Source organism: Ornithodoros turicata, chromosome 8, assembly GCF_037126465.1.
Source record: "Ornithodoros turicata isolate Travis chromosome 8, ASM3712646v1, whole genome shotgun sequence".
Lineage (NCBI taxonomy): Eukaryota > Metazoa > Arthropoda > Arachnida > Ixodida > Argasidae > Ornithodoros > Ornithodoros turicata.
Window position 1 is genome coordinate 11,698,938 of NC_088208.1, and position 27,515 is coordinate 11,726,452.

Below are 27,515 nucleotides of genomic sequence, written 5' to 3' on the forward strand. Positions count from 1 at the left end.
TTCCACAGTCTGTCCCTTGACTGCCACTACTCTCGTGAAAGTAATAGACCCCGATTACTTTGTGGCTCGCCTGTCATTGGTCGTTACGTGAGGAATGAATGAATGAATGAATGAAATTTTATTTACACCAAACGGTGCGGGGTAACTAGGACAAAAAGCTCGAAAGGCTTGACACTGAAATGAATGTCACGCCCCCTCAACCAGTAGTCGAGCACTTGACCCTGAACTCGTCATGCTTTATCTATTTTATCCCGAAGTTTGCACGATCAAGAGTTCGAATATTAGTTAAGGGCCGTGACGTCCATTTCTGTTCTTGATGCCTTCTTCGAGGAGCAGCCAATGACAGGCGACAAAGTAATCGAGGTCGATCACTTTGACGAGAACAGAGCTCCAGCATCATAATAGACATGTAGTTTGTACACATACTTCGTGAAGAATTTAAGACCCCACTACGAGCAATCGGAATGTTGTGTTGAGCGCGACCGTCAATTTGCGCCAGCTCGCAGCTAAGGTCTTCGCATTTTTGTCCCTCTCTTACCTTTGTAGTAATGAATGTATATTTAACAATAGAATGGTATAATCCCGTGTGCGCTTTCTCAGTTTCTCTTTCCGTTAAAAAAAAATTAAAAAGATAAGTTGTGGTTGATTTGTCAAGTTTCGAAGTTCATTTGGGAAAATTGTAGTTTTCGTAAATTAAATTTGCTAAACGGGCTTAGAGTTCATGGCGAAATCTCCCCGCAGACAAAAAGTCTTGAGGCCATAATGTTGAGACTTGATTTTTTTCAATACATTTTTTTACAGCGTTAGGTAAAACACCCTGTATGTGTACGTGTGTCTCTATATGCTCACCGATACCTCGGCTCACAGCACTTAACCCCTGTTTCGCATTTTGTGTCCATAATGCAGGAGCTGACGTGACAGCTTATGACGGGGTGTACTCAGCCTACTTCACAAAATTTAATGGCAAAGGGCGCTACGCCGTCGTCATTCGGGTATATGACAACGGCTCGGCTGAGATCGCTACTGGACGCTTCCCATCTCGAGGAATTCCGCTGTACCCTCTACCTAAAGGTAGGTCTGTTTCCTGGAATTATTCCGTGCCACGGTGTGGTGAACACTGGAGCCACGAAGTAGGAGAACAGAGAATCGCATTCATTTTCCGCGCCAGTTCGGTGTCCGCGATTGGGTCCAATCGTGTCACGTGGTTTCTCCTTCCAAGAACTCGCCGGCCATGTTGAGCCACCTCCATCCAAAACCGGTTTCCTGAGTTGCGAAGTTGCGAGCTGGCTTGACTGCGCGTTGTTAGGGCGACCAGGGACTAGGTGACGCAGCCGCGCCTGACACAAGATGGCGGACTCGCTCGCCGGCGTGGCTCAGTGTCGCTACTCCGCTCCCTGTTTAGTGACTCTAGTGATCAACGGACGGCCAAAAGTGTGGGAGGGGCTACCCCGATATCCCATAGCTCAGAATCCACACGTTCAAAATCCCAAATCTGTAAGAGTCTATTGCCGGCGCCGCCTATAGAACGCGCGTGGGTGTCTGTAGTCAACAAACTAACGGTAACTAACCTTGGTCTCACTACAGCATTATACAGGGTGTTTATTTTTAGCCTTTACATACGTTTGATTAAAAAGGGACTAAGAGCAGCGTAGATGTCGTTTCTCCGGTTGACTTCAACAGCCAGGCAGACATTCTCTCGAAGAAAGTGTGCAACTGCAGCGTGACTAATTACCTAAAATTCATTAATGAACGCTTTAATTGAGGATTTCCGGGCAAAAGCGAGATGGCAGATTGAGAGACTATCCCTGTTGAACGCCATTCCACGTTTAAAATACCCTGAAACACGCGCGTGTGCTAAAATATCCATTCCCGAACTTTGATATGCAAATTAGCCGAAACCGAAACCGCGGCGACCGGGAACGCTGGGAGTACAGTGCTCATCTCACGTCAGAGGGCCACGTGCTTTGGATCAATGGAGATGATTGGAGCAGACGCCGCTCAGCTGGCCATATAAACCGCTTTCCGGCCCAGATAAGCCTCCGTCGGCAAGGGTGATGCGCTCCTCAGGCACGCTTCTTCGGTTTAGGCTCATTTGCATATCAAAATTCGGGGATCGAAATTTTAACGCACGTGCGTGTTTCAAGGTTATTTTAAACGTGGAATGGCGTTAAACGAGGATAGTCTCTCAATCTGCTATCTCGCTTTTGCCCAAAATTCACGAATTAAAAATGAATTAATGAATTTCAGGTGATTAGTCATCTCGTAGTTATATACTCTCTTCCAGTGGATGTCCACCTGGCCATTATACTCAACGCCAAAAATAGCATCTATGCTGCTCTCATAAGATGTTTAAAAAAAAAAATTCTGTACAGTCCAAAAATTAACTCCCTGTATAGGTTTTTCGTGACTTAAACTAACCAACTTGGCTCAGTTTTGTGTTGCTCCCGCGCGTCCTAAGCCCAAGCAGAAGCCACTAAACCTAACCTTCGCAAAAATGTGCATTTCATTCGCTATAGAACGGACGCCGAAAAGAAGCGATGCTGATGCATTGCTCAGTGATAAACTACTTTGAAGTATGGTCATTCTCGAACCTGGGAGATATAGTCTTTGATTTTGTAATTTGTGCATTTTCACTCCTGAGATTTTAATGAGATATCGTGGCACGCCCGCTTCCCTTGAGTGCTCAGTTGCCTCACGCCAACTCAAACACCGTTGCAGGAAAGGCTCTCGGGATTATGAGAGAATCATTTCGAACAACTGCGTTTGAAACTGTGATCGAGGGACCTCCGCACACTGCGACTTTACAACGTAGGCTGAAGCGTTCGGAACAGTTCCAGCGAGTCGCCAACGCTGGCTCATTTCAAGCGAAAGCAAACTTCCAGCGGAAGAAAATTCCACCCGGGACCATCACAGATCTAAAGGCGTCTGTCATCAAAAGAACACGTGGACTGCCACTCAACACCACCCTGTCCTGGACATGTCCTGGTGCTCACATGGATTCTGGACACGGTAAGCAATTCAAATACGCAACGCGACAACTCATGATGCTTATATGGACAAGGAGAGCCCGGAAAGAGGGCGACCAATGCTTGGTACTTTTCCATCTTTGCTTTCTATGTCTATCTCTCTGAAGATGTAGGTAGACGACTCAGAGAAATGGACGTGGCTTGTCTTCACTATTTTAGGTACAACGTCATAAAAATGCCAGCGAGTAAGAGAGACGACGTGCAACATCCGTAGCGCCGTCTTCAGGCATTGTGTGGGCCAGCGGGAATTATGGGGACCACGTTCCTCCTACGTCCTCTGACGCGAGTTCAATCGCTTGGCCTAGTTTTTCCTGTTTCACAACAAGAAGGTTACACTTTTATTAACACGTTTTTATAACACGTCGTCTGATATGTAGCCTGATAGCGCACTCCCTATTTTTTTTCTTTGGCACACTGTTTTTGCTCTGATTGGTGCTGCTGTACGACGAGTTAATGCACGCGGGGCGTAACGTTCGGTAGACGCGAGCTGTCTGCCTGCCTAGACTAACGTGGCGGCATGTCACTCGCGGGAGAGGGAAGTGGGACAGAGGGTATGGCAAGCATTGCCAACACTGCGCATGTTATGCACCGCATAATTAGTGTCGAGCGTATGTATAGGTAAATTCGTGCCCACGCACGCAGATGTGGCCACACGCACCCATACTACCTGCATTTTTACCCGCGACCATCAGCTGCGCTGAACTCCGAAGTACTCGCAGATAGGAGAACTGCGCATTTGTGTACCAGCATATAGGCTCAGCCGTATTCCAGCCACCTTTCAGCGGATCTTTCAAGAGTGCCCTTGGTTATGTTAAAAGTTAGGCTTTTCACGTATTTTCCTCGATGGAAAATATATAGGAAGAATCCGAAAGTTAGTAAGTTACCGTGGCGAATGCAAGTTTGTTAGTTTGCGTATGTAAAGGTATTTCACTTGCGGACGGGTATTATGTGTACACTGGCATTTTGCCCGCAGTCACACTCAGATTCTACCCGAAAATCACGAAACCGAACGGGTAATCGCGGGTACTCCGAACTCCAACTAGGCTGCATTAAGAGCAAAGCCAGTGCGGAAATAGCTCATGCACAGTTTCTAAACTGGAGCGCGTGCCCGCCATTTGATGAGGGATTGCGAACATGTAAAAAAATAAAAATAAAAACTGTGCGCAGCATAGCTTAGAGGGCGTCACAAGCATCAAGTGCGAACCCAGGCAGAAATCAGGACTGGTTCCCGAATGGTCCCCAAGTGGTTCCATTTGCAGTTGAATGGTCCCAGATGGGTCCCCAAGTGGTATTAATGGTCCCACTCTGGCTTTAAGCGGGTTCCATTCTGGTCCCAGATGGGTCCCCAAGTGGCGTTAGTGGTCCCATTCTGGCTTTCACCGGGTTCCATTCTGGGCCCAGATGGGTCCCAAAGTGGTGCAATGTTCCCACTCTGGCTTTAAGCGGGTTCCATTCTGGGCCCAGATGGGTGCAAAAGTGGTGTGTGGTTCCCACTCTGGCTTTAAGTGGGTTCCATTCTGGGCCCAGAAGGGTGCCAAAGTGGTGTGTGGTTCCCACTCTGGCTTTAAGCGGGTTCCATTTTGGGCTCAGATGGTTCCAGCACTTCCAGCTGGAGCCTCACAGGTACCATTTTGTTCCCAGAATGGTCACTTGAGACTCCAAGTTGGGCAGCTTCCCAGCTTTCCCCTTTGAGATTTCATCTTGTCCACACTCGCCATATATCCTTCTGGTTTTGTTTGGACTTTTACTCTGATCTATTTTAGCACATGCATGATCTCTTTTTATTGCTGTTTATCCAGGTGCGTGCGTCTGCGATCAAATATATGCTGTATCCCTGTAACTCCAATTCGAGCACATATTCTCAACTGAAGGTGCATATCATAACACATTAAGTACCAGAGAAAGGTAAAAAATACATTTCAACAACAACAAAAATTAAGCTAAATAACTAGAAGAAAGACAACGAAAAAAAAAAAAGAAAAGGAAACTGCAGAGGCTGATGCAATGTGGAGACCGTGGGGACGCTACACGCTACGGCGGCTACAAATTCAAACTTCAAACAGCGAGAGCCGAGAGGGAGAGGAGAGGGCGAGAGAGGCGAGAGTGGCAGGCCTGGCATGGCAGTTGGAGAGCTTGAACGCGTCGCAGCAAGTTGGTTTGGTCTTCAGTTGCCGTCGCAAGGATGGTGTATCTCCTGTGCAGTATTTACGTGTGTTTTAGTGGGCTTTGTAAGACAATGCGATGACAATGGTTCCTGTGCAACACATTGTCGATTTCCCGGAAGAGTTTTGACGCCAAGAAGACCTAAACGGCGTAGGGGCAAAACGCACTGTGAAACGCCAAACGGACTGCACGTCGCGAATGTTTGCAGGTATGAGTGATGAACCTGATGTTTTGATTGCTATTAAATACATGTTTCATTTTAGAAACTTAGGTGGAACTTGGAAGAGAAACAGGATAAGAAGATTCCGAACGTACGGTGAAGAGGAAGGGGGTGTCGCGACCTGCATGGAAAACAGGAGTGTCATGTGTCATCTTCTCTAAGAAAATACAAGATGTGAGGTGGCCAACGAACGAAAGCTCCCTGTGGTCCGTGAGTGCATCGCACAGTCAGGCATATGCTTTGTCAAGACACAGTGAGTGGTCAGACTTATACTACGTGGTATGTACATGTAGAGATGTATTGATTATTTCTTTCTGCTCAGTGTATGCTTTTAGCACAATAAACGGTATTTAATTGAGCAATATGTGCATTTCTACGCATTATTTTCAGTCATGCATTCAGTGGCCCCAGCTGCTAAGTGGCCGGATCCCGGACCACTTAGCAGAGGGGACCACTGGATCAATTCCACTGGTTCCAGTTCAAGTGGGACCATCGTGAAGCTGGTTCCACTTTGAAGTGGTCCCACTCCAGAGTGGTCCCATTCTGAAGTGGTTTAACGAACTGGTCCCCCATGGGACCACTTGGCAAGTGGGACCAGAGTGGGACCATTACTAGGGTAGGACCAGAGTGGGACCAGTTCGTTAAACCATTTTGAAATGGTCCCATTCCAGATTTCTGCCTGGGAAGGCTATTGCTGAACCATGTTGTTGCAGTGCACCGTTGCATGCAAAGAACACCCCGCGCCACTGGCGACTGTGAACGAACCGCCAATAAACGCCCTGTTTCGTGTCTTCGTGTCAGTCCCAACTGCTGCTTTGTCTTATGTTACTCATCCATCGCTTCTCAATCTTCGGGACTGGTGTATAGAGCGAAAATCAAGAGACTTCCTGTGTGCATGCGTCCTACGTAAGTACGACGGAGCATATTAATGTAAAAGACATATTGTGTCTACCTCTGTTGCCACTCCTCGTGCTGGAATACGTCCATCATGGCATTTCTACGCGACTTCACATGGCAAAGGGCTGTGTGACGGAATAGGAGAAGCTGTGGTGAGACGCACTGCTGGAGTAAGAATGCAGACGATTGAAAAGTGGCCTCTACATCTGAGTCCAGCCTTAATGTGCCTTCATTATTAATTTGGTTAGTTAATAAAAATGGGCAGTAGTTTAAAGGGACTGTCGCATCCGTCGCGATCGATTCCGAAGCTACAGCGCCATTTTAAATACAGATACTCACCACACATAATCACGCCGAAACTCCGACGGGAATTAGTCGAGTTGTTTACGCGCAATTTGATATAACGCATGACAACAGCAGACGACGGATGTTGAGAGCATTACAGAATTCGTTCAATGTAAACATCACTTGGACAAGGCCAATAAGGGAGCGGCAGAGAGACCTTTGCGTCCGACCGCCTTGCGGGAATGATGGCGTCTGTAGGTCGCGGAGAAGTCTGAGATGGGCCCGTGCAATGCTGTTTCTGGTTAGCGTCGTACGTGTTTGTAGAGCCCAAAACACCGTATTCCACGGAATATGGTCGCATCAGTCTGCTGTCACGCTGGTAAGCTAAAGTCGGTGTATTTACCGAGGTCTTCTCACTTAGTACATTGCGGTGCGAACGCGAACCAGACGACCTCGAATACAATTACCTGCGCTGCGCTACCATTTGCGCGCACGGCTTACTTCATTCTGGCTCAGCTGCAGACGAAGTGCGAATCTTGAAAACCCGTTTATTTCATAAGTAAGCTGTTTTCGGAAGAGCAACTTGGCCAAGTACATTGTGAAACGATGCCGAACATTACCCTATCCGTGTATTCACACGGGGGACATTGCCCAGATACTCCAGCGGAAGACACGGAAAACGTCATAGTTTTCAGCTGTCACGTGAGCACGAGCGCTCAACGTTGCGTCTTCACGTACACTGCAAACGGTGGGAATACCCTGCGAAACAGTCACAACATATTCCGTAGCAGAAGACAGGAGAAAACGCTGACGGTGTCATCTGCTAAGTGTCGTCTGCTAAGTGTGCAGTGCGCCACTCTCGCTATCTTGCGCCATGTGAATACTCAACATAACACGGGACCGAACTACGGCTCTGGACGCGTTGTTTTCGCTTTTTCTTCCACTAAAATCTTCCGTCAGAATGTCGCTCGTGTGAACACACGGCATCGGTATCATAGACACCTATTCGTATGCGGTAGTCCCTTTAAGTTCAAAAGTTATAGAGTAGAGCCTCGCAGAGTGGAGTCTGAAGTCCACGAAAAGAGAACAGAAATTTCTACTGGTTCCGCCAAAGATGAACTGTAACCTTGCCAAAGGGTGTCATCTTCAGCTCGGCATCCGGGCTTGTGACTTTCCTACAGAATGTCTGCACAATATTCACTCACCCGTTATATTTATGAGACACTTTTGTACTTGCAGCCTCTCACGTCGATATTCGGTACAGCTTAAACGTCACCAACCTTCTTGAAGACTTCCAGTCAGCAGAAGTCATCACGGAATCAGATATCAGCACTGGAAAGTTGTCCCTCCTTTCTCCTGGCAGCAAGCAGAGGGTCACAATTACAGTACCCCGAAAAGCAGTCGGAGCTATGGTCAGATCTAAGAATGCTCCTATTTACTTTGCAGCCCGTGTGTGGAATCAGGAGAACATAGCATCCGAAACGTCCAACATAGCAACTGCCTCTCGTCCTCCCCGATGTTGCGTAGTAGAGCTCATGGGCTTCTGTGTCCCCTGTCCACAACTCAGAAAATGACAGCGTGTTGTGTCTAACGAAAGCATGAACCGTTTGAACAACACGCTTTCCGAACCGTTGTATTGGGGAACGGTGAACACGGGCGACGTTTCTCCGGTTCTTTTGCTTCCAAAGAACTTCGTGAAATTTGGATTCCTCTGCTTCACGTGAGCAAGAATTAACGCAGGATGGGTCACTGTAATTATTTTTACGGGCTTACATGACTTTAGAAGGGGTTAGCTAGCCGCTGCAAAAGAGAGTCTGGCCCCAGAAGTGCGAGAACCACTGCTGTCCCACTGGTGTCACTCCGTTATTCTTCTGTCTTGTGTAAAATAAAGTTGTGAATTCAGCCTGTGTTCGTTCCTTCGTATCCCCGTCCTCGTCGTAGTTTTTGACTGAGACGTATCACCGATTCATTTTTATTATTTAGTTTTATAGTGTTCGGTAATTGACAGGTCCTCATATTGATGCACAGTTCCTAGCAACGAAGTAAGTAAATCAATACGACAACGCAATAAATAGCGTGCGCCACTATCGGCGCCTATATATATTCGTCATGACAAGCACCCCCACTGAACTTGAGATGCCGAAATTGTGACTTCTACCAGGCCATTACTTCTTACCAGCGCAACTTGCCAGAACCACACCCGCCAAGAGCGAGTCAGCATCCCCGTTGGACTTTAGAGATACCCAGGATTTGCATCTCCGTGCCTGGAGTATACCACCCCATGTCCACTTTGCCCACTGCAGTACTAAGGCTATCTATGATGTCGCACCACTGTAGCAGCACTGCAATTTTCACTGACGGCTCGACGACGACATCAGGCTCAGCATATGCTTTTGTGGTTCCAGTGAACAGGAAAGAAGAAATGGCACGACTATTGCACAGAACACCTTCGACAACAGCTGAATTGGTAGCCATTCAGCTGACAATGCAGTACGTAGCAGCACAACAGTCACCTGCGGAGTCCGTGGTATACAGCGATTCAAAAGCAGGGCTGTATGCCATGCCTTCTTTCTTGTGCAATGGCTGTAAGACACCAGCAGTTCGCCAAATACTACAAAAAATATAGAGCCGCCAACCACGAAGTAACTCCGCAGTGGATTCCTAGACATGTGGGTATAGGAGGTAATCAAGGTGCAGACGAACTAGCGGACATAACACACCTATCTTCAACGATGCATCAGGTGATATACTAAGAAAATCAGCTGTTACATCTTTACTAAGGTAATCGTGCAGATACTGTTGTAGGCAATACGGAAATATCATGTCTCCTTCATCTCTAATATCTGTCTCACCCACACAGCTTAGAGAAAGCTTACATGACCAATGGAAGTATTTCGGTTACAGTCTCCAGTGAGATCACAGTTAAAAAAGACTTTCTTCCCTCGGAGCATTGAACCGATTACCATATTAAGCCTTTTGCTCCGACAATGCCTAGTCATTAGCAGTGGAATGCCGGTGCACCTAATAAACCTCTACCCGAGAAACGTCATCATAACGTTGGTGGACACACCGAAACCAAAACAGATCGGAAGGGGAGGGCTGGGTTTCACGAATGGGCAATTGTTCGCTGCCTCCTGTTAAGAGAAAAGTAGGACCGAAGGTCGCGTCCTTTTCAGAGACCATCGTAATCCCCTCAAGACCGTGACTTTCGGGCGCGACCTTGTTCGCCACTAGCTTTGAACGTAGTTCAACTCTACCAAACTCGTGGCGCTGTCGAACATTATGACGTCATTTGTTTACAAACAGGTAGAGGTCTATTAGAGCAAGTTATAGCATTTCAGTATTCACTTTTCTACGCCTTGTCCTCTGTCCTGTATTCACTCCCGTATGGGCCCATCGGGCCTGCAGTATGGTTGAAATAAATAAATAAATAGATGGACAAATTGATAAATAGATCGCATCCTCGCATTGCCAACTGTAGGAATGGGACAAACGAAAGCTTGCCCTTCTTGTGTATTGGCATCGAGGAGGAAGACCAGTCACAAGGACTGGCTCCCATATAACTATCTCAACAAGCTAGGACTGAAACTAGAACTAGTGCAACACCAACTCCTGCTTGTGAAATCACGTCACGTTAAGGATTGCTGTTCGTCCTTGTCGTCGCCATGCAACAGACCAAGACTGCGGAGAGTTGCGTACGAGATAACGGCACGAAGGAAAGTAATGCTTAGTAGTGAACAACGTACCTTCCATGCGTTTCTTCGAATAGCACAGACGAAGTTAGCCAGCGTCTTTCGAACTCCATAGCACCGAGGACTGCTCTCTCCCTCTGTAAAACTCTGCGAACACCCGCTCGAACGAGGCTTAGAACGTGTGACGGCCCCCGAGCGCGACCACCGTGTACTGCTATGCAGTACACGGTAGTTTATCTCTATACCGCTAAGAGCATGAACTGCCGTCTATACCGAATTGGAACGGGGGGTTGATGGTGTTCCAGCGAATCTGTCGTGTATTGGCATCGAGGAGGAAGAACAGCATAACGGACGATTTTTATCAAATTTAACAACGTTCTGCGGTAAAACTGCGGCTAATCTTACTGAGCAATGTAGCAATTCGGTTCTCACGGTGTGGGGCTCATCGTTATTCTTTCACCGAGTTACAGCGGGCGATGAAACACCGCTGTCAGCAGGATCAAAATAGAATTGTTGAAATGAAGACACGTACACGGGATAAGGCTGTGATGAGCCATTCACCGCTAAGAGACGGTCAAGAGACGTACGGGTCACGGGAAAACGACTCCGATCAACTGTCGAGCGGTTTCCTAGAATACAATGTTAAGATTTTGTCAGGTTGGAATAACATGACACTTAAGATCGCTAAAAACAGCCAGTGCTGGGACAAATAAAAAGTACGACACAACAGAAAGCACTCAACTTCAACGATGCCTTATTTTCTTTTCTTTACAAGTTGTCTTTCTCGTATTGGCAGAAGCCTGCAGAAGGAACGTGGTTCGATTTCTTTGAGCTGTTATTGAATCTTTTGTGGATGACAGCCTTGACCTCTTGTCCTTTGCCATAGGTTGTGTGTATTGTCATCAAGCAGGAGAGCTACATATGGAGGTAGTCCTCGCTGGACAAACACTAACTTCACGTTACAATCCTACAAGCTATATAACAGCAGTCTCTAGGAGAGCTTGCTTTTCGTACTGCCTATACCAAGCGAACAATCCAAACACAGCAACCTCGCGTTTAGCTCAAACGCTGTAGCGGCAAACACGTTCCTCCACTCGATCGACCCGAGGATGGAACTCACCCTCTCCCAGCGGCTGTCGCGACAGGAGGAGTCGATCCTTCACCGCCTATACGCCTCGATGTTGCCCTGACCCCGCTGCTCCTCTCTAAGAGGGATAGACGGACGTCAGCGATGTGTCCCTGCAGTGCTGCAGTCGCCGACATATGCCATCTTTTGTTGCACTGCAAGCGGTACGCCGGCATCTGAACCGTTCTCGCCTCAAGTCTCACTTCCCTAGGCCACAGGGAACTTTCCCTGGCGGCGCTGCTGGGACCTGTCCGGCACTTCAAACAGTGGGCAGTCACCCGAGCCCTCCTGCGCTACCTGAAGGGCCCTGGGCTGCTAAGCAGCCTTTGAGCCACCCCACCGTCCCCCGCCACTTTTTCTTTTCCTTTTTTGCTTTTTTTCTTTTTTTCTATTCTCTTTTGAGAATAGCAAGTCGGCCTTTTGCCTGTCTGACCTTTCCTCCTTTCCTTTTTTCTTCTTCTTTAATAAACAAATCCCCCCCCCCCCAATCCTAACACGGGAGGGTCGCTCCCGTGATCTGCCACTCACCCTGAACGTGGCGGAAAAGACCGGTAGACGTAAAGCCTCTTATTACCAACTGTAGGATAGAACAAGCTTAAGGGTTCGGTCCCACTCCTCTTGTGAAAACTGCCATGTTTGCCAAGAGATTGCGCCGCTCCAATTTGTCTGACGTTGGAAGTATTGATATCCTAGGAAAGCATTTTTTCTATACAAATGTGCTACAGCGCCCTTTTGTGTATACAACGCTGAGCTGTTCTACTATAAAGCGACGAACATGTCCATATTCTCATTTTTTGCTCATCTTTGCCAAGGTTTTACGCGAAGAAAAAAGAAAATAGCGCTATGTAGTTTTTTTGCAGCGGTGTGTCATGGGATACACAAAGTGTGCCACAGCCCCGTATGATTGGAATTTGACGTAGGTAATTTATAAAAACTCCTAAGAAAGCCTGGAAATTTTGATTTTTCAACATGTCATTTCGGATTGTTCTAGTGCTTGTTTGAAAGCAAAATCCGCACTGAAGAGAGACAATTAGGCACAGAACAAATCCTGAACTTTTCACCGTAACCTGAGTGTATCATGGGGAGCCCGAATGCCTAAAAGCTACCCACTCACCGCCCAGCGAAACCGAAACCGATGGGCTGTGGCCAGCGAGATTTCCCGCGTAAGTTGGTAAGCATGGTTCGTAAGTCCCAGCCTTCTCCGAGAGATGTCGCTGGCAAATACCGAAAGAAGACGTTTTCTGCTACAGCTGCTTCTGCACCTTCTGCACTTTTCGTTGTCGTTTTTTTTCTTTTTTTTCTTTTTCTGTCATGAACTTTCTGCGAATTATGCCGTTCATTTTCTTCATTGTTTTTTTTTTAATGTAGTGTAGTGTGTGTGTGTGTGTGAGTGTAGTGTAGTGTATTGAAATCTGGAACTTGCCGTCTGTCACTTGTTTTCCTTTTCAACCGTATTTATCTTCCTCGTGTTTTTTATTTTTTATTTTTTTTATTTTTGGAGACAAAATGCGAATGGCAGATACAAAAGCACGTATACTCGCGAACTGAAAGTTCGTAAGCTCAATCCACGTAGCAAACAATGCGCTTTGTGCCTTTCGCTCTCCACAAAATATGCCGTGCACTTTTGGTTTCGATAAAGAAAAGTTGAACCAGCTTGTCAATATTATCAACATATTTACTGGAATTAAGATGAATTAAATACGTAACGGCTGATTACGGCAAAGGTTCACACTAAGAAGACTGCCTACCGCATACGTTTTTCCAGCTTATATTTTGGAGTGGAAATCAGGGCGTGTTGCTCGCCCATCTCAGAATCACAATATAATTGTTCTTATTCCTATCTTGTGCTTGTATCTTGTCCGTAAAAGGTCTGTATTCGATGTCCGCACCCTCTAAGTTAATCCGCGCATAGTTTGTCTAGATGCAACCAACCCGATAATGTTCCTGGGTCTAGCCACTTAGATGGTTGTCATAATAAATTCCAGGGAGATAACATTTCATTATTAAAGATGAATGGCGAAGTTACGAAATTTACGTGTACCTGAGAAGGCGCTTGCTTCATTTCTATTTTACTGGTCAGTCAACTCGGTTTCTAATACGAAAAGCAAATAGGAGTGTCCTCTTTAGCATAACCAGGTTCTGCCCAGAATAAGTAATCAACTTTGTACAAGAATGAGTAGTCAGTTTCGTACAGACTAGGACTCGAACTATAGGCTAAATTTTCGGTTATTTTCATCTCATTCTCATACACATTAGCAAAGCATGCTAAGAACAGCCCAAATTCCACAGCTGGTTGAAACCCGGAAAACACAATCTGGAGTTTCCTTCAGGTCCCTGGTTGACCTTGCGTTTTGCAAAACGCGACAAGATGTGTCTTGTTGCCCCTGTGTATTGTTTGTGAATGGAACGTAGAGTAGTCATACTCAGGTTGGGGATCGTGGGCAGAGCCGTAGCGACGGGTGTGCGAGAGGGGCAGCCCCGGGCGCCCTCGGGGGCGCCGAACGTAAGGCCCTGGCACGTAAGGGCACGTAAGGCCCTGGTTGATTGGACATGATAAAGCGGGAACGAAGGAATTTGAATTTACGATCTCGGCAGTGCAAATAAGCGTTTTCATTTCTTTGTTTACAGGGCTTCTAACGGCTGTTGGAGAAGGGCGCGAGGGGGGGGGGGGCGCTTCAGCGTTACCCTGCCCTGGCTGCAAACTTGCCTCGCTACGGCTCTGATCGTTGGGAAATTGCTCTTTGTGTCGTTTGCAGGGTGATTGCCCTGCGGATCGTCTAAGAAATCTTTGGGTACTGTAACCCTAAAAGAACCATGGCTTGAAAACCCGAGACGAGGTAGGGACGATAACAGAGAAACACAAACACGGTCTAACAACACAAATCCTCCCTACCCCTACCCGGGGGCGTGTTTCGCGACAAAGGCGACGTCTTCCTTTGATGAGTCCCAACCAACATGTTCTTTACCTTGTACGTAGTGCTCCACGGAGCAGCGGGCAGATCTGAAATGACCAGTGTGTAACCAGTGTAACAGTCCGTTACGCGAGACCTGGAACTAGACCACCTCACGGGTCAACCGGGTCAACGTGACACATGGCCACAGGAGGAACGACCGACGAAAAACAACGAGAATACGCACGCGTAGACATTTCTTCGGTCGTTGTACCTCATGTCTCATTGTAAGAGAGAATCACAGGGAAACGCAACAAAGCTGTTGTTCAGAGCTTGGCTCTTGAGTGTCTCTTTGCTTGTATTTCTGACATCCTTGCAAGGTTTCCACAGAGTAACATATTGCCTTTGGATCGAAACAACGGTTGTGGACAGAACTAAGAATCGTAGCATCCTATTTTTGCCCCTAGTAAGCAATGTGTGCGTGTACAATGTACGTACAAAGTGCGTGTACAATGAACGCTTGCGGCATTTCATACAACAGCTGTTTCGTTGCAATCTTTTCGCTACGCGACGGATAAGCAGCCCTGCTGTGAAATGGCATATAGAACTGTATTAGTTATTAGTATAATACTTATCACAATGAAACTGCAATTTTCACAATAGGCTCAATCATAACAATTGCGGCCTTCGCTGCGCATGACGAATCAACTTCGGTCTCCCAGTGCCACTGACAACTTCTGTGACAGCGAAGCCTGTTAGGGGCGGAAAGCAGGCTGTTACAAAACAATTGTCAGTGCTAGGCGTGAATACTATTGCCCAGAGAGAAAAGAATATAAGCCAATCCCCTTCCCCAGAGCACGCGCGTCTTTGTCTCGTTCCTTTTTCTTCCCAACTAGTTTCTTTGTTTTCTACATGTGAGCGAACTGAAGGAAGAACGGAGCATGGAAGGAGGGGGCACCACGGTAAATGTTTATTATGTAGGCAAGGGGAAGGAGTGCTGTCGCATCCATTTTGCTACGAGGAATCTTTGTCGCACGATAACTATCTTGCAATGCAAATGCAATTTCTTGAATTCAACTCTGAAGTCTGTAGACGGATCCTCCGTTTACTCGCAGGTACAACGATCGCCTCACAGCAAACTGTGGGCAATCAGCGCCGCGTAATGCGATGGAGACGACTGAAATAAACTAGTGAAATTGACGATATTTCGTGGCGAAAGATCGCACCTCTCGTCATCTCACAAAGCGGTAACACGAATGGCAGCCCAATAGAAAAAAAAAAAAAAGTTATCTTCACCTTTGATGGCACTTTGTCACGACCGCTAGTATGCGGAATACGGACAGGTTACATGGCGTATAATCGCCGACTTCCCTATTTTACTTCGGTTATGCCACTCCTTTGATTCTTATCATTTTGTGTGTGCACTGTGAGTTGAACTTCTAGTTTCAACAGAAGTGGGGTAATTTCATTCACTTCAAGAAAAACTGGTACCGATCGGCACGTGAACAGACTCTTCACAGCTGACTGCAATTATTTAGTATTTGCGTCCATTCTTTATGACGGTTGTTTGACCATTTTGCATTTGAGATATATATTTTGATATATCTCAAATATATTATATTCTGCACAGCCTTCGTCACACGCTACGCGCGCGGCAGCTATATACCCCCGTGCTACTCAAAACACGAAAGCACGAAAATCAACTCGCCGTCTTGCACGACAGTTTCAAAAGACTTTTACGAGACAATCGTCCCTTCTACACACGCATAAACACCGTGACTACTGTATCAATTTTGAAGGAGAAGATCTTGTTCGAGAAATTTTTAAAGCTCGTACGGAAATGGGACTGAAACTGCGAGAACTTAACGCTGTCATTTCAATAGGAGTGCCGAAATAATTGGGAAAGTCGTCAAAATGAGACATCCAATTTGAGGAGCGTCCAGTGCTAATGTTGCGGCACGCAAACGACATGTTTGTCCCATTTCCCCGTTGGAAACATTTCTAGAATATTGTTGAACTTGAACACCCCTCGTATTTGAGCATATTTCTCATACATCAGAGCATATATCAGATATAACATATACTCGTACGTCATCATATATATGATATATCGCATTGCCAACTGTAGGGTATATGAACTCATACATCATGATATATCACATATCTCAGCATATTGCAGAGACCTAAGAAATTAACTGCCCGGAATAGCACCACAAGCGGTGCTACCCGATCAGCTGTGTGTGTGTATTGTCATCAAGCACGAGAGCTACCTAGCTACCCGATCAGGAAAAGATCTTCCCGGAGCAGCACCGCAAGCGGTACTGCCCCGACGACCTTGTTATCGGCTGCGCGTTCAAAGACACGGCCCACCCAGGGGCGGACCGCGTTATCAAGGGGCCCTTCTCCAAATATGAAGGACCGGCTCCCTTTCGCCTCCCTCCACCGCGAAAGATCCTGGCCCAAAGGCGAAAGATCAATACGCGGATTTGAAGGATGCTACCCGATTTCTATCAAATTTACCAACGTTCTGCGGTAAGCCCACGGCTGACATTATTGAGGAACGTAGCTATTCGGTTCTCACGGTGTGGGGCTCATCATTATGCTTTCACCAAGTAACAGCCGACGATGAAGCACCGCTCTCAGTAGCATCAAAATAGAATTGTTGCGATGAAGACACATACATGGGATAAGGCTGTGATGGGCCATTCGCCGCTAAGAGACGGTCAAGAGACGTACGAGTCACTGGAAAATGATTCGTATCAATTGCCGAGCGCTCTCGGATACAGCGTCAGGATTTTGCAGGTTGGAATAACATGGCGCTTAAGATCGCTAGAAAAAGCCAGTGCTGGGACAAATAAAAGGACGACACAACACAAAGTAATCAACTTCAACGATGGCGCTTTTTATTTCACATCTTGACCCTCATGTGTTTCGAAGTTGTCTTTATCCTATTGGCTGAAGCCTGTAGAAGGAACGTGGTACGATTTCTTGAGCTTTCGTTGAGCTATTGAGCCTGAGGTACTGCTGCGACTCCGAAGTCAGAGCCACCGAAAGCCAGCCGGCAACGACGGATCCAAATTTGAAAGTTTAGTGCGTGGAATCGGCAAAATTGTGTGTTGTCATTGTTTTGTATTGTTGACTCTATGAGATGAGCCACAGAAGATTGTGTATCTATATCTTGCCTATTTCTATCCTTGAGTCAACAACTGAGACAAGTTCTAAGACATTGCCACAGTGTTATGGCAGTGAAGTGCAGCATCCTATCGTATACTCCCTAGGAGTACCAACACCGCTGTGCTTCACATTTAAACCGCCCCGCATATGTTACCAGTTCCCTCCCATGGAGAGCTTTAAAATGCTGGAGAAACATGATTACATCGACAGTTACTCCCTGAAGTGCCCCATAAGTAGCTGCTCGTTCTCAGTGTGTCATGCGCTGATGTTCCGTTCTTCATTCAGCAATACCACCACCGGCAACACCGTTGTTAGATGGTGCACGATACTCACTGCGTTGTGACGTTGCCACCATCATCACCACCGTCGTTAACACAGCGTGGTATCCTTTGTGTTGATCCGTAGACCGTAAGCTTGCTTGGCGAACGCAAGACGTCCTGGTTGGACTTCACAGGAACCGTCAAGGCACACGTAAGTTCAAAGATGGCGGCGCCCGTGTCCGGCGGCCAAACCGTTTGTAGACAATGCGGTTGCTGTTTCTGCGCGACGTCTCGGATGTCTTCCAACGACAGTAATTATTATATCCGATAAGATCGCACTAAAACGCGCAGTTTCGTACATAAGGCCTCGTACTGTTGACGAATTCCTAAAGATGTGATGACGACCCCGCGTTAAGACTCACTGCGTCGATGCGACGTATTTCAACTGAGGAGAAATGGGCTACCATGTTGCGGAAGAAGCATGGCATAGTGTACGCAGGCAAAATACGTCCATCTCCTGGCTTTCGAGGGAAATAAGTCGGCAAGCGATGAAACGACGTATAAACAAAATCACATGACCTCAAAATGACGCTCTCTATGACGTGCGACCAGGACAAGGCGGCGTTTTTGCGAAGAGCACCATCTTAGGCGTAGTTACAAACTGGCGGATTAATGTCACCCGTGTGGTTGTTAATGTTTGGAAGTTGCTCCGGGCAGCTTGACAGGCATATCGCCCTGTAAGAAAACTCCCACATCCTCATTCACGTTGTCGATCAACTAGTTCGATTTATTCCACTGTTCTAATTAAATCATTAGCGTATTGTACAGTTGCGAAGGCTGCTACAAAATAAGCGTTCGCAGCAGCGCAAACGGCACTTTTGCAACGAACGTTATTGAAATGTGTGTGAGTTAGCGGAACACTGAGGACATATGAGCCGTGTCATAGTTTTCTTTGCATATCTGCAAAGCCACTTATAGCGCAAGGAAAGATGCATCGAGTAGCACGATATCATGCGGTCCCATGCGCGGCGGATAGAGGCCGCGTCCACTTTATGAGCGCCTCTGGTGAGCGGCACAGGAAGAGAAGCTTGGCGAGCAGGTACTCTTCCAGAAGTAGCTCTCTGCTCTGTCTCACAAGGTAGATGTCGTGGCAGAGTTGCAAGATTCTGTCCACGTTAGGCACGTCGTCGATCATAATCTTAAATGCAGAGGTCGCCCAGAAACCGCGTAGCAAGCTTGACACCAGAAGTACGAAAGTTGCGTATAGGCCTATGATCCTGTAGAGAGAGAGAGAAGAACGTCTAGACAGTGGACATTTTTTTATTTTATTTTTGTCATTTTCAGCTGCATGAACTCGTTTCATTCACGATGCAGGTCCATGTCTATTAACGCGAACCCATAGTTCCTTTGATGTACCAGTAATGTGCTGAGACGTTCTGATCAGCGCCTCTGCTGTCCGTGGCCATACGTTTCTAAGCGTTCTCAGGAATGTGATAATCCATGCCAGTATCATTCATTCTGAATTCCAACACCTGGTACAGCTTGGGACAAAAGTTTACGGAACAGCGGGATGTGATATTTCTCCACTTGAGCAGCACCCAAGCAGCAAACGGGAGCAGACACACATACTAAAACATTGAGAGAACAGCTGTTCACCTGTTTCTTATTCAAGCTATTCCTGGCAGGTATGACGGGGCCGCTCCGATGAAGAAATACGCCAACGCCGTGTTCCGTAAACTTTTGACCCAAGCTGTACCTCGAAGTCGAAGCTTCGAATCTGAAGCCTTCCACATATTTCCAACAGTTATTGTTGCTCTGCAGAACGCCATCCGCAACATGAAGATAATCAGATACCATATAAGGTTGTCTCAGTACGATCATGTTCCTATAGATCCGCTCGTCATAAATGGAGCGCGTCATGAAACAAGGAAATGGAAATGGAACAAGCAAGTAAACACAACATAAGTAAAGCAAGCACGAATTTAGGCTACACTACATTATTTTGACATCCTGTACTTCGACATGATGAACAGTATGCAGTGCACTGAGGACATAGACCTCAACTGCTCCCAACCTGCTGAAAGGGGCCCCGAAAAAAAAATCCAATAGTAGTTGTCTGGGTTTTTTAATAGTTTATTTAACGCAGCAGCAGCTTTCTTCAATCGAATGACGTGTTGGTATTTGACATTTTGATTTCGACCGCCTACTTTAATTCTTCATGATATCTTGATTTGGACCGCTACATTCCAAATCTTCCTGTCGAAAAGTGCCAAACTTGTCAAACTTTCGTCTCCGGACGCAGGTAGCAGAACAGATACCGTGCACAAAAAAGACGAAACTTTTCTTTTATATATACATATATATATATATATGCTTGACATTCCACACAATAAGCGATCACTGTTTATTTTACCTGCGAATCGTAAGCGACAGCGGTTAAAGAATAGCAAAGAAAGCCAGAACCGCGTCTTTTGCGTCCAGCACTAGAGGGCGCGCGCGAAGAGACTTGTTATATACAGGGTAAAGTATTTCGTCTTCGAATAACATAAAAATCACCTTTTCGTAGTTTATGAGGTAAAGCACAGGCGAATACATGGGCAAAGTGTGAGTTACGGACTTCTCACTTGGCGCTACCCATCAATTCCTAATCAAGATCGAAGAAATGTTGTTTTTTTTTTCAGCTGGGACCTCCACAACTCTTCTTCTACGTACTCCCTCTACTTGCACATTTCTTTTTCAATCATTCATGGTTGAGCGCACCTTTCAGTTTTGCTGGTGCACGCCAACTAATTTTAATTATTTTCAACGCGAGCGCGGTGGTACACTACAGGTGTGATAGTGTTGGTGCATATATCAAGCGGGTACCTTGGTATGTTCGACGCAGGGTGTTCGGATTACGTGTCTCTTGCGCCTAAAGCACCAGGATGAACTGGACTTCATGGCTGTACCGAGGACGGCTTTCACATAAAGGAGGAGGAAAAAAGAGCACGGCTAATACTCGAAACCCGGATGAGGAAGGAGGAGGGGGAGGAGGACGACAGCAAATTTTCGGTTAAAACATGCATTTGTAATAATGACCCTCGGGAAAGAAGGGAGAAATGAGCCTCAAGGTACTACGGTGCTCGATCGACATCTCAGCAAAGGGGGTTGCCGGGACAGTTGTCCAAGAAGGTTCCAGCCAACGTTGAGTACAACAGGGATATCTGAGATTGTTGAGAGAGACTGAGATCTGCCGATCACGTTTCCATCTTGAGCAAGTAACAAGTTGGTTTTAGTTTCGCGATACTTCATATACATTACACGCACGGCAGTTATGCGGGCTGGCCCACTACACGGAGCATTCAAAATAGAGGTTTACCACGCACGTTTTGCGTGCTTCCAGAGTACATTTGGAGTCTGATCTTCAGGTTTTTATGAAAATGAGACACTTGGACGGAATACAGTCATCCAAGCAGGCTTACCCTTTTAACATAGCTTTTAAGCCGGTGCTGTGCTGTGGACCTGGCCATATAAGCACGTTATGTGGTGAAGGTTTCTTTTCATAGCTTTAAACTCTGATGAGAAATAATTGTTCGGTCCTGGAATCAGGCTTCGTGAGACCAAGATGACGATGTGCACGAAAGTGAATTTCGAAACGGAAGAGCAATCGAAAAAGAAAACAACTGCAAAATGCACTATGAAGAGACTTGTAGTGCTTTCGAAGTCTACATACCCTTGCCCGCCATTGTCCGGTTTCACCTTCTCACAGAAGACGATCATTCTTAGGTGGGAACAGGAAGCTTGCTCGCTGGACAAGAATGGATATGGCGGGCCCTTGCTACACTGCTCCTCGAGCTCCCACCACTCGCTGGGGGCGCTCTTGTTATCGAAGGATCCGGTGCGCAGACGCAGTGTGAAATCTCGATACATGTCTGCGTGATCCAGGATTACCACTTCCAGTTTACCGTCCGACATCATGAGGTAGTTCGGCAGTACACCACGCACTATGACGTCACTCGTGTCATCCCCGGAAATTGCACGTGCGAATTCTTGCCGCACTGTAGAATCGGACAGCGGCACGACCTGTATGGTGCTCCTTGTGCTTTGTGTTTCAGTCTTATTAAAGTCATCCACAAGAACACGCGTGATCTCCCACTTGATGCTCATTTGAAGCCCAGGTGCTGATAGGTTAAGCTCTTCAATGAGTCTCTTTCGAGCAGGAGGGCTGATGGCCCAAAACCCTGTGGAATTCCAATGGATTGTCACCACGGCGACGTCTTGCCTATCATAATCGTTCATAAATATCTGGCCACCCGATGTTGCCTGAGACTCCCTCTGCAAAAGAGAGCGTAACAATTGCAGTCGTCACACTTCTAGAAACTGCCAGCACAGGAAGCATTGGTTCTGTAAAGGTCCGTTGAAGTAACGCCCGGAGTTCGGCTCAGCGACATCATATCTATTGGTCAAGTATGGCGCCATTCCATTCAAATATATTATATTCCATTCAAATGGTTATCATTTAAGGGGAGTGCTGGCAAAATATAAAGATTTTGTCGCGCGAATGCTATGCAGGTTGGTAATGAAAGCATGGGGAACGAGAAAGATGAAACGAGGAAGAGGAAGGTGTAGTAGGACTTTTTTTATCTCTTTGTTTGCTGTTGGGTTGACGTCAGCTGTTCTGGAATTATACGGAACTACACCCTGACTTTCAATTGTCGGTTGTCTCCCCTACTTAACAAAGCTTAACCACAACGACAGGTGACTAAAGTTTGGTGCTGTATCCCGGGAAGTGAAGCGAAAAGCAACAGAACAACGTCGGGACTGAAATGCTTCCTTAGGAAAGGTAGAGTTCTCCGACCACAGCTAACGCGACTGATCAACGAATCTGAAGAGGCTCTGAGAGGAACGCTTGGCTGGTCCCTTTCTATGTTGTTCCGGCCTCAGAACGTCAGGTCTCTCATACACCTGTTATTATTGGTCGTCACCGTTGCTTAACGAAGCTTAACCACAACGACAGGTGACAATGCAAGCTATTGCGCTGTTTTGTGCTCTGTCGTTCCCCGAATGGATAGCACGCGAGCATACACGGGAGCGCTCCATCGGCTGACATTTCCTTTGCACTTGATTGCGACGCAATGCACGTGAACAGATATAGTATTTCTTACCAGCCTCGGTAGTCGAGTGCAGTACATACCATTGCATATGCTCCGTAACATACCTGCATGCGTAGCCAGGCACCAGAAGGCATGGGCTGCAGAGCGTTACCCTGAAGGCTGACCTTGAAGAGCGGCTCATAGCTTCCAATCTGTAGCTCCATCGTAAACTGAGATGGCAAAAGCGACTCGCCAGCAGAGTTGGACAGCACAGAGAGCATTAGGGGGCTCCACACCACGATGATAATACCAAGCAGGATGATTCCACCAAGGCCGTACTTTGTGAGCGAGCCACGGTTTTGCCCTCGTGGTGTTGGATAGTACATTTCTGCACGTCGCATACACTTGACGAAAAATATCGTAGAGAATATGTCCTCCACCTTCAGCCAGTAACTCAAACTCAAGCTTGTATCCGTCCACAACCAATCCATCAGAGAGCGTAGTTCGTAGAGAAATGGCACAAACATGTATCTGAAGCACAAGCATTTACATCGAATCAGTATACACGCTTAACCGAACACTGTCAGGGTCCTTTGTAAACTCTGAGAAAATAAGTTTGGGTATAACGAACTCTACGTCGAACTGTACTCGTCGTCGCTTCTAATGTGAGAAGACACGAGTATGTATACACTTTTGCGGAAACTACCATATACCCAAGTTGCCTCATCATTTTGGAACGAAATCATTTCGATGCAAATCCGTGCCCGGTGTAGCACACTCTAAAAGCAGAACTTCACCGCATAGCACGCTAGGAAGCCACCACCATCCTGACGACTTTATTCACTCTCCTAATGTGTGCGTTTCTCGCCATTTCGCAGCTTCGCGTTTTCGCTTTTTGCTGTGCCTTCGCCCGCGCTGCTTCTGAGGTCGTTGAATGCTCAGAAGCGTACTGATAGCCGCGTCGCGGATTTGAACGTTTGCATTGACTGCGCTCCTCGTCACAACCACACGCTGGCCACGTGGTACGCTTCGTGGGGTTAACGCTAAAGAGCGGTGCCCTGACAGCCCATGGACCTATATGATCGTCGGCATTAAGGGAAGCCATGTAACGACATGGTGCGCAAATAAGCATGCGGGCCATGTACCGCGCCGTATTCTAACGACGGCTCGAGATCTGGACCTGAATTACATCAAAACCATGGCAGTCGTCGAAAAGGCCAGACAGCGAGGTGATTTCAAAATCGCATCTCTGGTTTACGGGTCGAGCGATTCGACTTACCTGGGAGCCTGATTTGACTGAGAGGGCCACGACCTACTAGATTATAACGACCATAGAAGCTACTGTGTGCAAAATGTGACTAAGTTAATAACGAAGTTCTTCAGCCTGAAATATAACTCGCAGCTATTGAGTTACTTAAAAAAATAACTAATTACTTCCAAGTAGATGGGTAGAAATCCAGCGAACCGGTAGAATGTAGGAAGGGAGTTGCCTCAGGACAGAAGCCGCCGATATTTCGAACAGAGACTGTTCTTGTGGGCACCGTCCTCATCATTGGCATGGTATTTAAAGGGTTAGGTGTGACGTGTTTAAAGGTTCATGCGAATTGTGGGTCAACAGCCCGGAGGGAAGAAAGGTTCCGTACGGGCTTCTACGGCCGGAGTGAATGGCTGCTTTGTTAGAGTGTGGAGGGGATTAAGTTGCTTCGAACACAAAATAGCTTTACGCAGGTTAAGAGCGCGTGCGCAGTTGAGTTAGACCTTTTTTCGTTTATGTCCAACAATGGACCTCTCCCTGTTTGTAAACAAATGACGTCACAGTGTTCGACTGCGCCAAAAATTTGGTAGAATTGAACTACGCTCGGAGCTACAGGTGAACAAGGTCGCGCCCGAAAGCCACGGTCTTGAGGGGATTACGACATGGTCCCTTAAAGGGACGCGACCCTCGGTCCTACTTTTCTTTCAGTGGGAGACGGCAAACCATTTCCCGTTCGTGGAACCCAGCCCTCCTTTCGAGTTGTTTCGGTTTCAGTCTGTCTACCAAAGTCATGATGGCGTTTCTCTAGTAGAGATCTATCCGAACGCTTTGCATTTTATTCCATGTGGGCGCACAATGTTTCAACTTCATTTCAACGGCAGCAGTTCTTGCTTCCTGAATAAAATACTGTCATTGATTGATGTCATTTTTATGGCAAAAAAAATGCCATAAAGGAACCTGAGACAAAGCAAGAAAATACGTAGACGTGAGTGAAAAGCGAGTTAGAACTAACTTGGAACTTAAGTTACTTTGGCAAAGTTGCCTGAAAGTTACCTTAGTTACGAGTTCCTCTGAAAGTTACCACGGCGCAAAAGGACCGAGTTAAGTTACAAGTTACCAAGAAAAGGAACTTAGTTACACTAACGACTTACTTGTAACGAGTTACCTCGAACTCTGATAACGACCATCTCATAGGCACCAGTGCCTTATATTAAAGAAGGGAGTGTGGCATGAGATATAAGTAGTCTGTTCGTAGATTGCACCGTCCTTGCGACATTAATGAGCGGAGATTGGAATAGCCATATGCGGCAGTGTGCTTTGAAACAACTCCCGCAGGGCTAGCTGCCCCATCCGAAGATGCTCATCCTTACCCTTTCAAAGAAACGTAGTTGACGTAGTTGTATTTCTTACAAAGGAAGTTTCCCAAGACACAGGTCGGATAGCCCGACCGAATCTGGTATGCCGACAGCAAGATGTAGACGCACTTTATGAAATACCAGAGTTGGAGGGTCGCGTTCCGATCGTCCACAAAGGCGCGACGGGTCAAGGCAGGAACTACGAAGAATAGCCACACGTGGACGGCGAGAACGATGAAGATATGGAGAACGAGCTTCCCGAGGACGTACTTGCGCAGATAAAACGCCCGATCCACAATGACCAGCGAGAGCTGCGCTAGTATCATCAGCAACGGCACTAGAACCTGCAATAAATGGCATGGTTCTTTACGCTGTCGTGGCTACCACGTAAAGGCCACCTAGATTAAACGAGGTCCGATCGGTAATCCACCTGACGTAGTCGCGAGAGTCTTCCAATAACAGCAATCCCTTCAGCGTCCATGGAAGCTATCCGCCATGTGACGCATGAAGAACCGCCAGCAACCGCGGTCATTGCATTACCCGCGATGTCTCCTTGTAGCGAATGAGGAAGATGTCATCGAGCGGGCCTCCTTTAATATAGACGGTGCTGACGCCAGTAGTGCATGGTAGAGCACTGGACAGGACGCATTGCTGTAGAGCCCCACGGATTCACACCCTGCCCGAGCCCCACCTTCCTTTGATTTACCCGCCGGGTAAGGCCCAACGCCTGCATACCTGGCCGAGGCCCTGCCCAAGCCCGAATAATTTTGAGGTTTCCCGGACCGAGCCTGGAAAATTTATGGGCTACACGACTGGCTCAGTGCAGCGGGCTGTAAAAGTTGGCCGTGGCTAAACGGAGAGAGCTCGAACACAACATAGGCCCGTCTACGTACGGCCCCGGCACCTAATCAAATCCGAGCCCAGCCCAGGATCGCAAAAAAGAAGGCTCGGTAGTGCCCAAGGCGCGTTTTTGGGGAAGCTTGAGGCCGTGCAGTGCTCTAGTTCATAGTACCCGGTACCCTACCCCTTTGCTTGCGCCGTTCTCTGCGCCGTTGTCGACTGTGGTGCTACCCTGTAAAAATAATATAATATCAATATCAGTGACCGCAGAAAGAAACTGTACGCGGCAAGTCTTACCTCACTATACGTTGAGGACCCGAGAAGGAAAATAAACAAGCTCACGAAATCACACACGAACATGTAGGCATACACATCAGCAGGTATCCTGTGCGTCGGATGGAGGAGATCCACGAAGAAAGTCTTGAACGGTACTGTGTAATTACCGACCCTGAAAGTGCAATTGAGATTTTAAAAAATAAAAAAGATCGAGTTGGGCCTCCCAGCACTAACAATAGGTGTAACGGGCGATATTATTGGAAATATTTTACCATAAACATATAGGTTCGCTTCGCTGGTTAGCACTTGGATAACACTGGAATATCACGCATTAGAGCGACCGCATGCCCAGCTGCATGACTGAGACACACGTAACTTAATCACAAACGAATCATGATCATGTGTGATTAGTATAAAACCTTGCAATACTCTTTCCCTGGATTTGTTTGCACGCGTGTCCGAGTGTATTCGTGTTGTCTTTTTGCTGTGAAAGGACAACGGAAGTGAAATTTGTGAATTACGAGAAAATGACCAAACTTTACGTAGAATTATGGTGGAGCCAGCATTTTGTAAGCACTGTGTACGGGTGGGTATATTTTTGAGCATCACGAGCCCGCTGGGTATCCTTCCGACGCAATCACCCTCGGATCGCGCCCGCTGTTGCTACGCATTGCGCGGAAAGCTGAGGAGCGCGTGACGTCAGATGTTCCTCCAGCCCACTGCGGCGAATTCGGAATGACGCCTCAAGATGTGCGGTTTGGAGATCTCCTGGAAGTCTGGAGGCGACATCTCCGACGAAAGATGGATTCATACCCATTTTCGTCTTCTCTCTTTTCTTTTTTCTTTTTTTTTATATGCAGCGGGAATCAGACGTACGCCGAAACGCCAAGTGGAAGTGTGTCCTCCACTTCCGCGAAAATACAGAAGGGTCACGACAGTCATCGAAAAATCGAAACATCGGCCGGATTTGGACTACGCATATC

The 27,515-nt window shown here is 47.0% G+C and overlaps 2 protein-coding genes across 4 annotated transcripts in view; one reads left to right on the forward strand and one right to left on the reverse strand.

Moving 5' to 3' along the window:
• The first annotated feature begins 910 nt into the window (after nt 1-910).
• On the forward strand, nt 911-8,487 carry LOC135365945 (calcium-activated chloride channel regulator 3A-1-like). Its single transcript, XM_064598599.1, has 3 exons — nt 911-1,071; nt 2,719-3,009; nt 7,831-8,487. The coding sequence occupies exons 2-3, from the start codon at nt 2,736-2,738 to the stop codon at nt 8,163-8,165; spliced, it is 609 nt and encodes a 202-aa protein (XP_064454669.1). The 5' UTR covers nt 911-1,071; nt 2,719-2,735; the 3' UTR covers nt 8,166-8,487.
• A 10,013-nt stretch (nt 8,488-18,500) lies between these two features.
• LOC135366458 (piezo-type mechanosensitive ion channel component-like) overlaps nt 18,501-27,515 on the reverse strand; it is a 70,470-nt gene continuing 61,455 nt past the window's right edge. For 2 of the 3 annotated variants that reach the window (XM_064599174.1, XM_064599172.1), the window contains 6 exons: nt 26,554-26,704; nt 26,441-26,488; nt 25,432-25,760; nt 22,932-23,337; nt 21,447-22,048; nt 18,501-19,011 (listed from right to left, as the gene is read on the reverse strand). In XM_064599174.1, the coding sequence (XP_064455244.1) occupies nt 18,744-19,011; nt 21,447-22,048; nt 22,932-23,337; nt 25,432-25,760; nt 26,441-26,488; nt 26,554-26,704 (1,804 nt within the window). In that variant the 3' untranslated portion in view covers nt 18,501-18,743. The remainder of the gene's footprint in view (nt 19,012-21,446; nt 22,049-22,931; nt 23,338-25,431; nt 25,761-26,440; nt 26,489-26,553; nt 26,705-27,515) is intronic. The other variant, XM_064599173.1, reaches the window with a different exon arrangement.

Excerpts from the sequence above, each read along its gene's own strand:
- LOC135365945 (XM_064598599.1), top strand. The coding sequence starts at position 2,736 with ATGAGAGAATCATTTCGAACAACTGCGTTTGAAACTGTGATCGAGGGA. Across the intron at positions 3,010-7,830 it reads TCACATGGATTCTGGACACG|CCTCTCACGTCGATATTCGG; the intron begins GTAAGCAATTCA and ends TTGTACTTGCAG.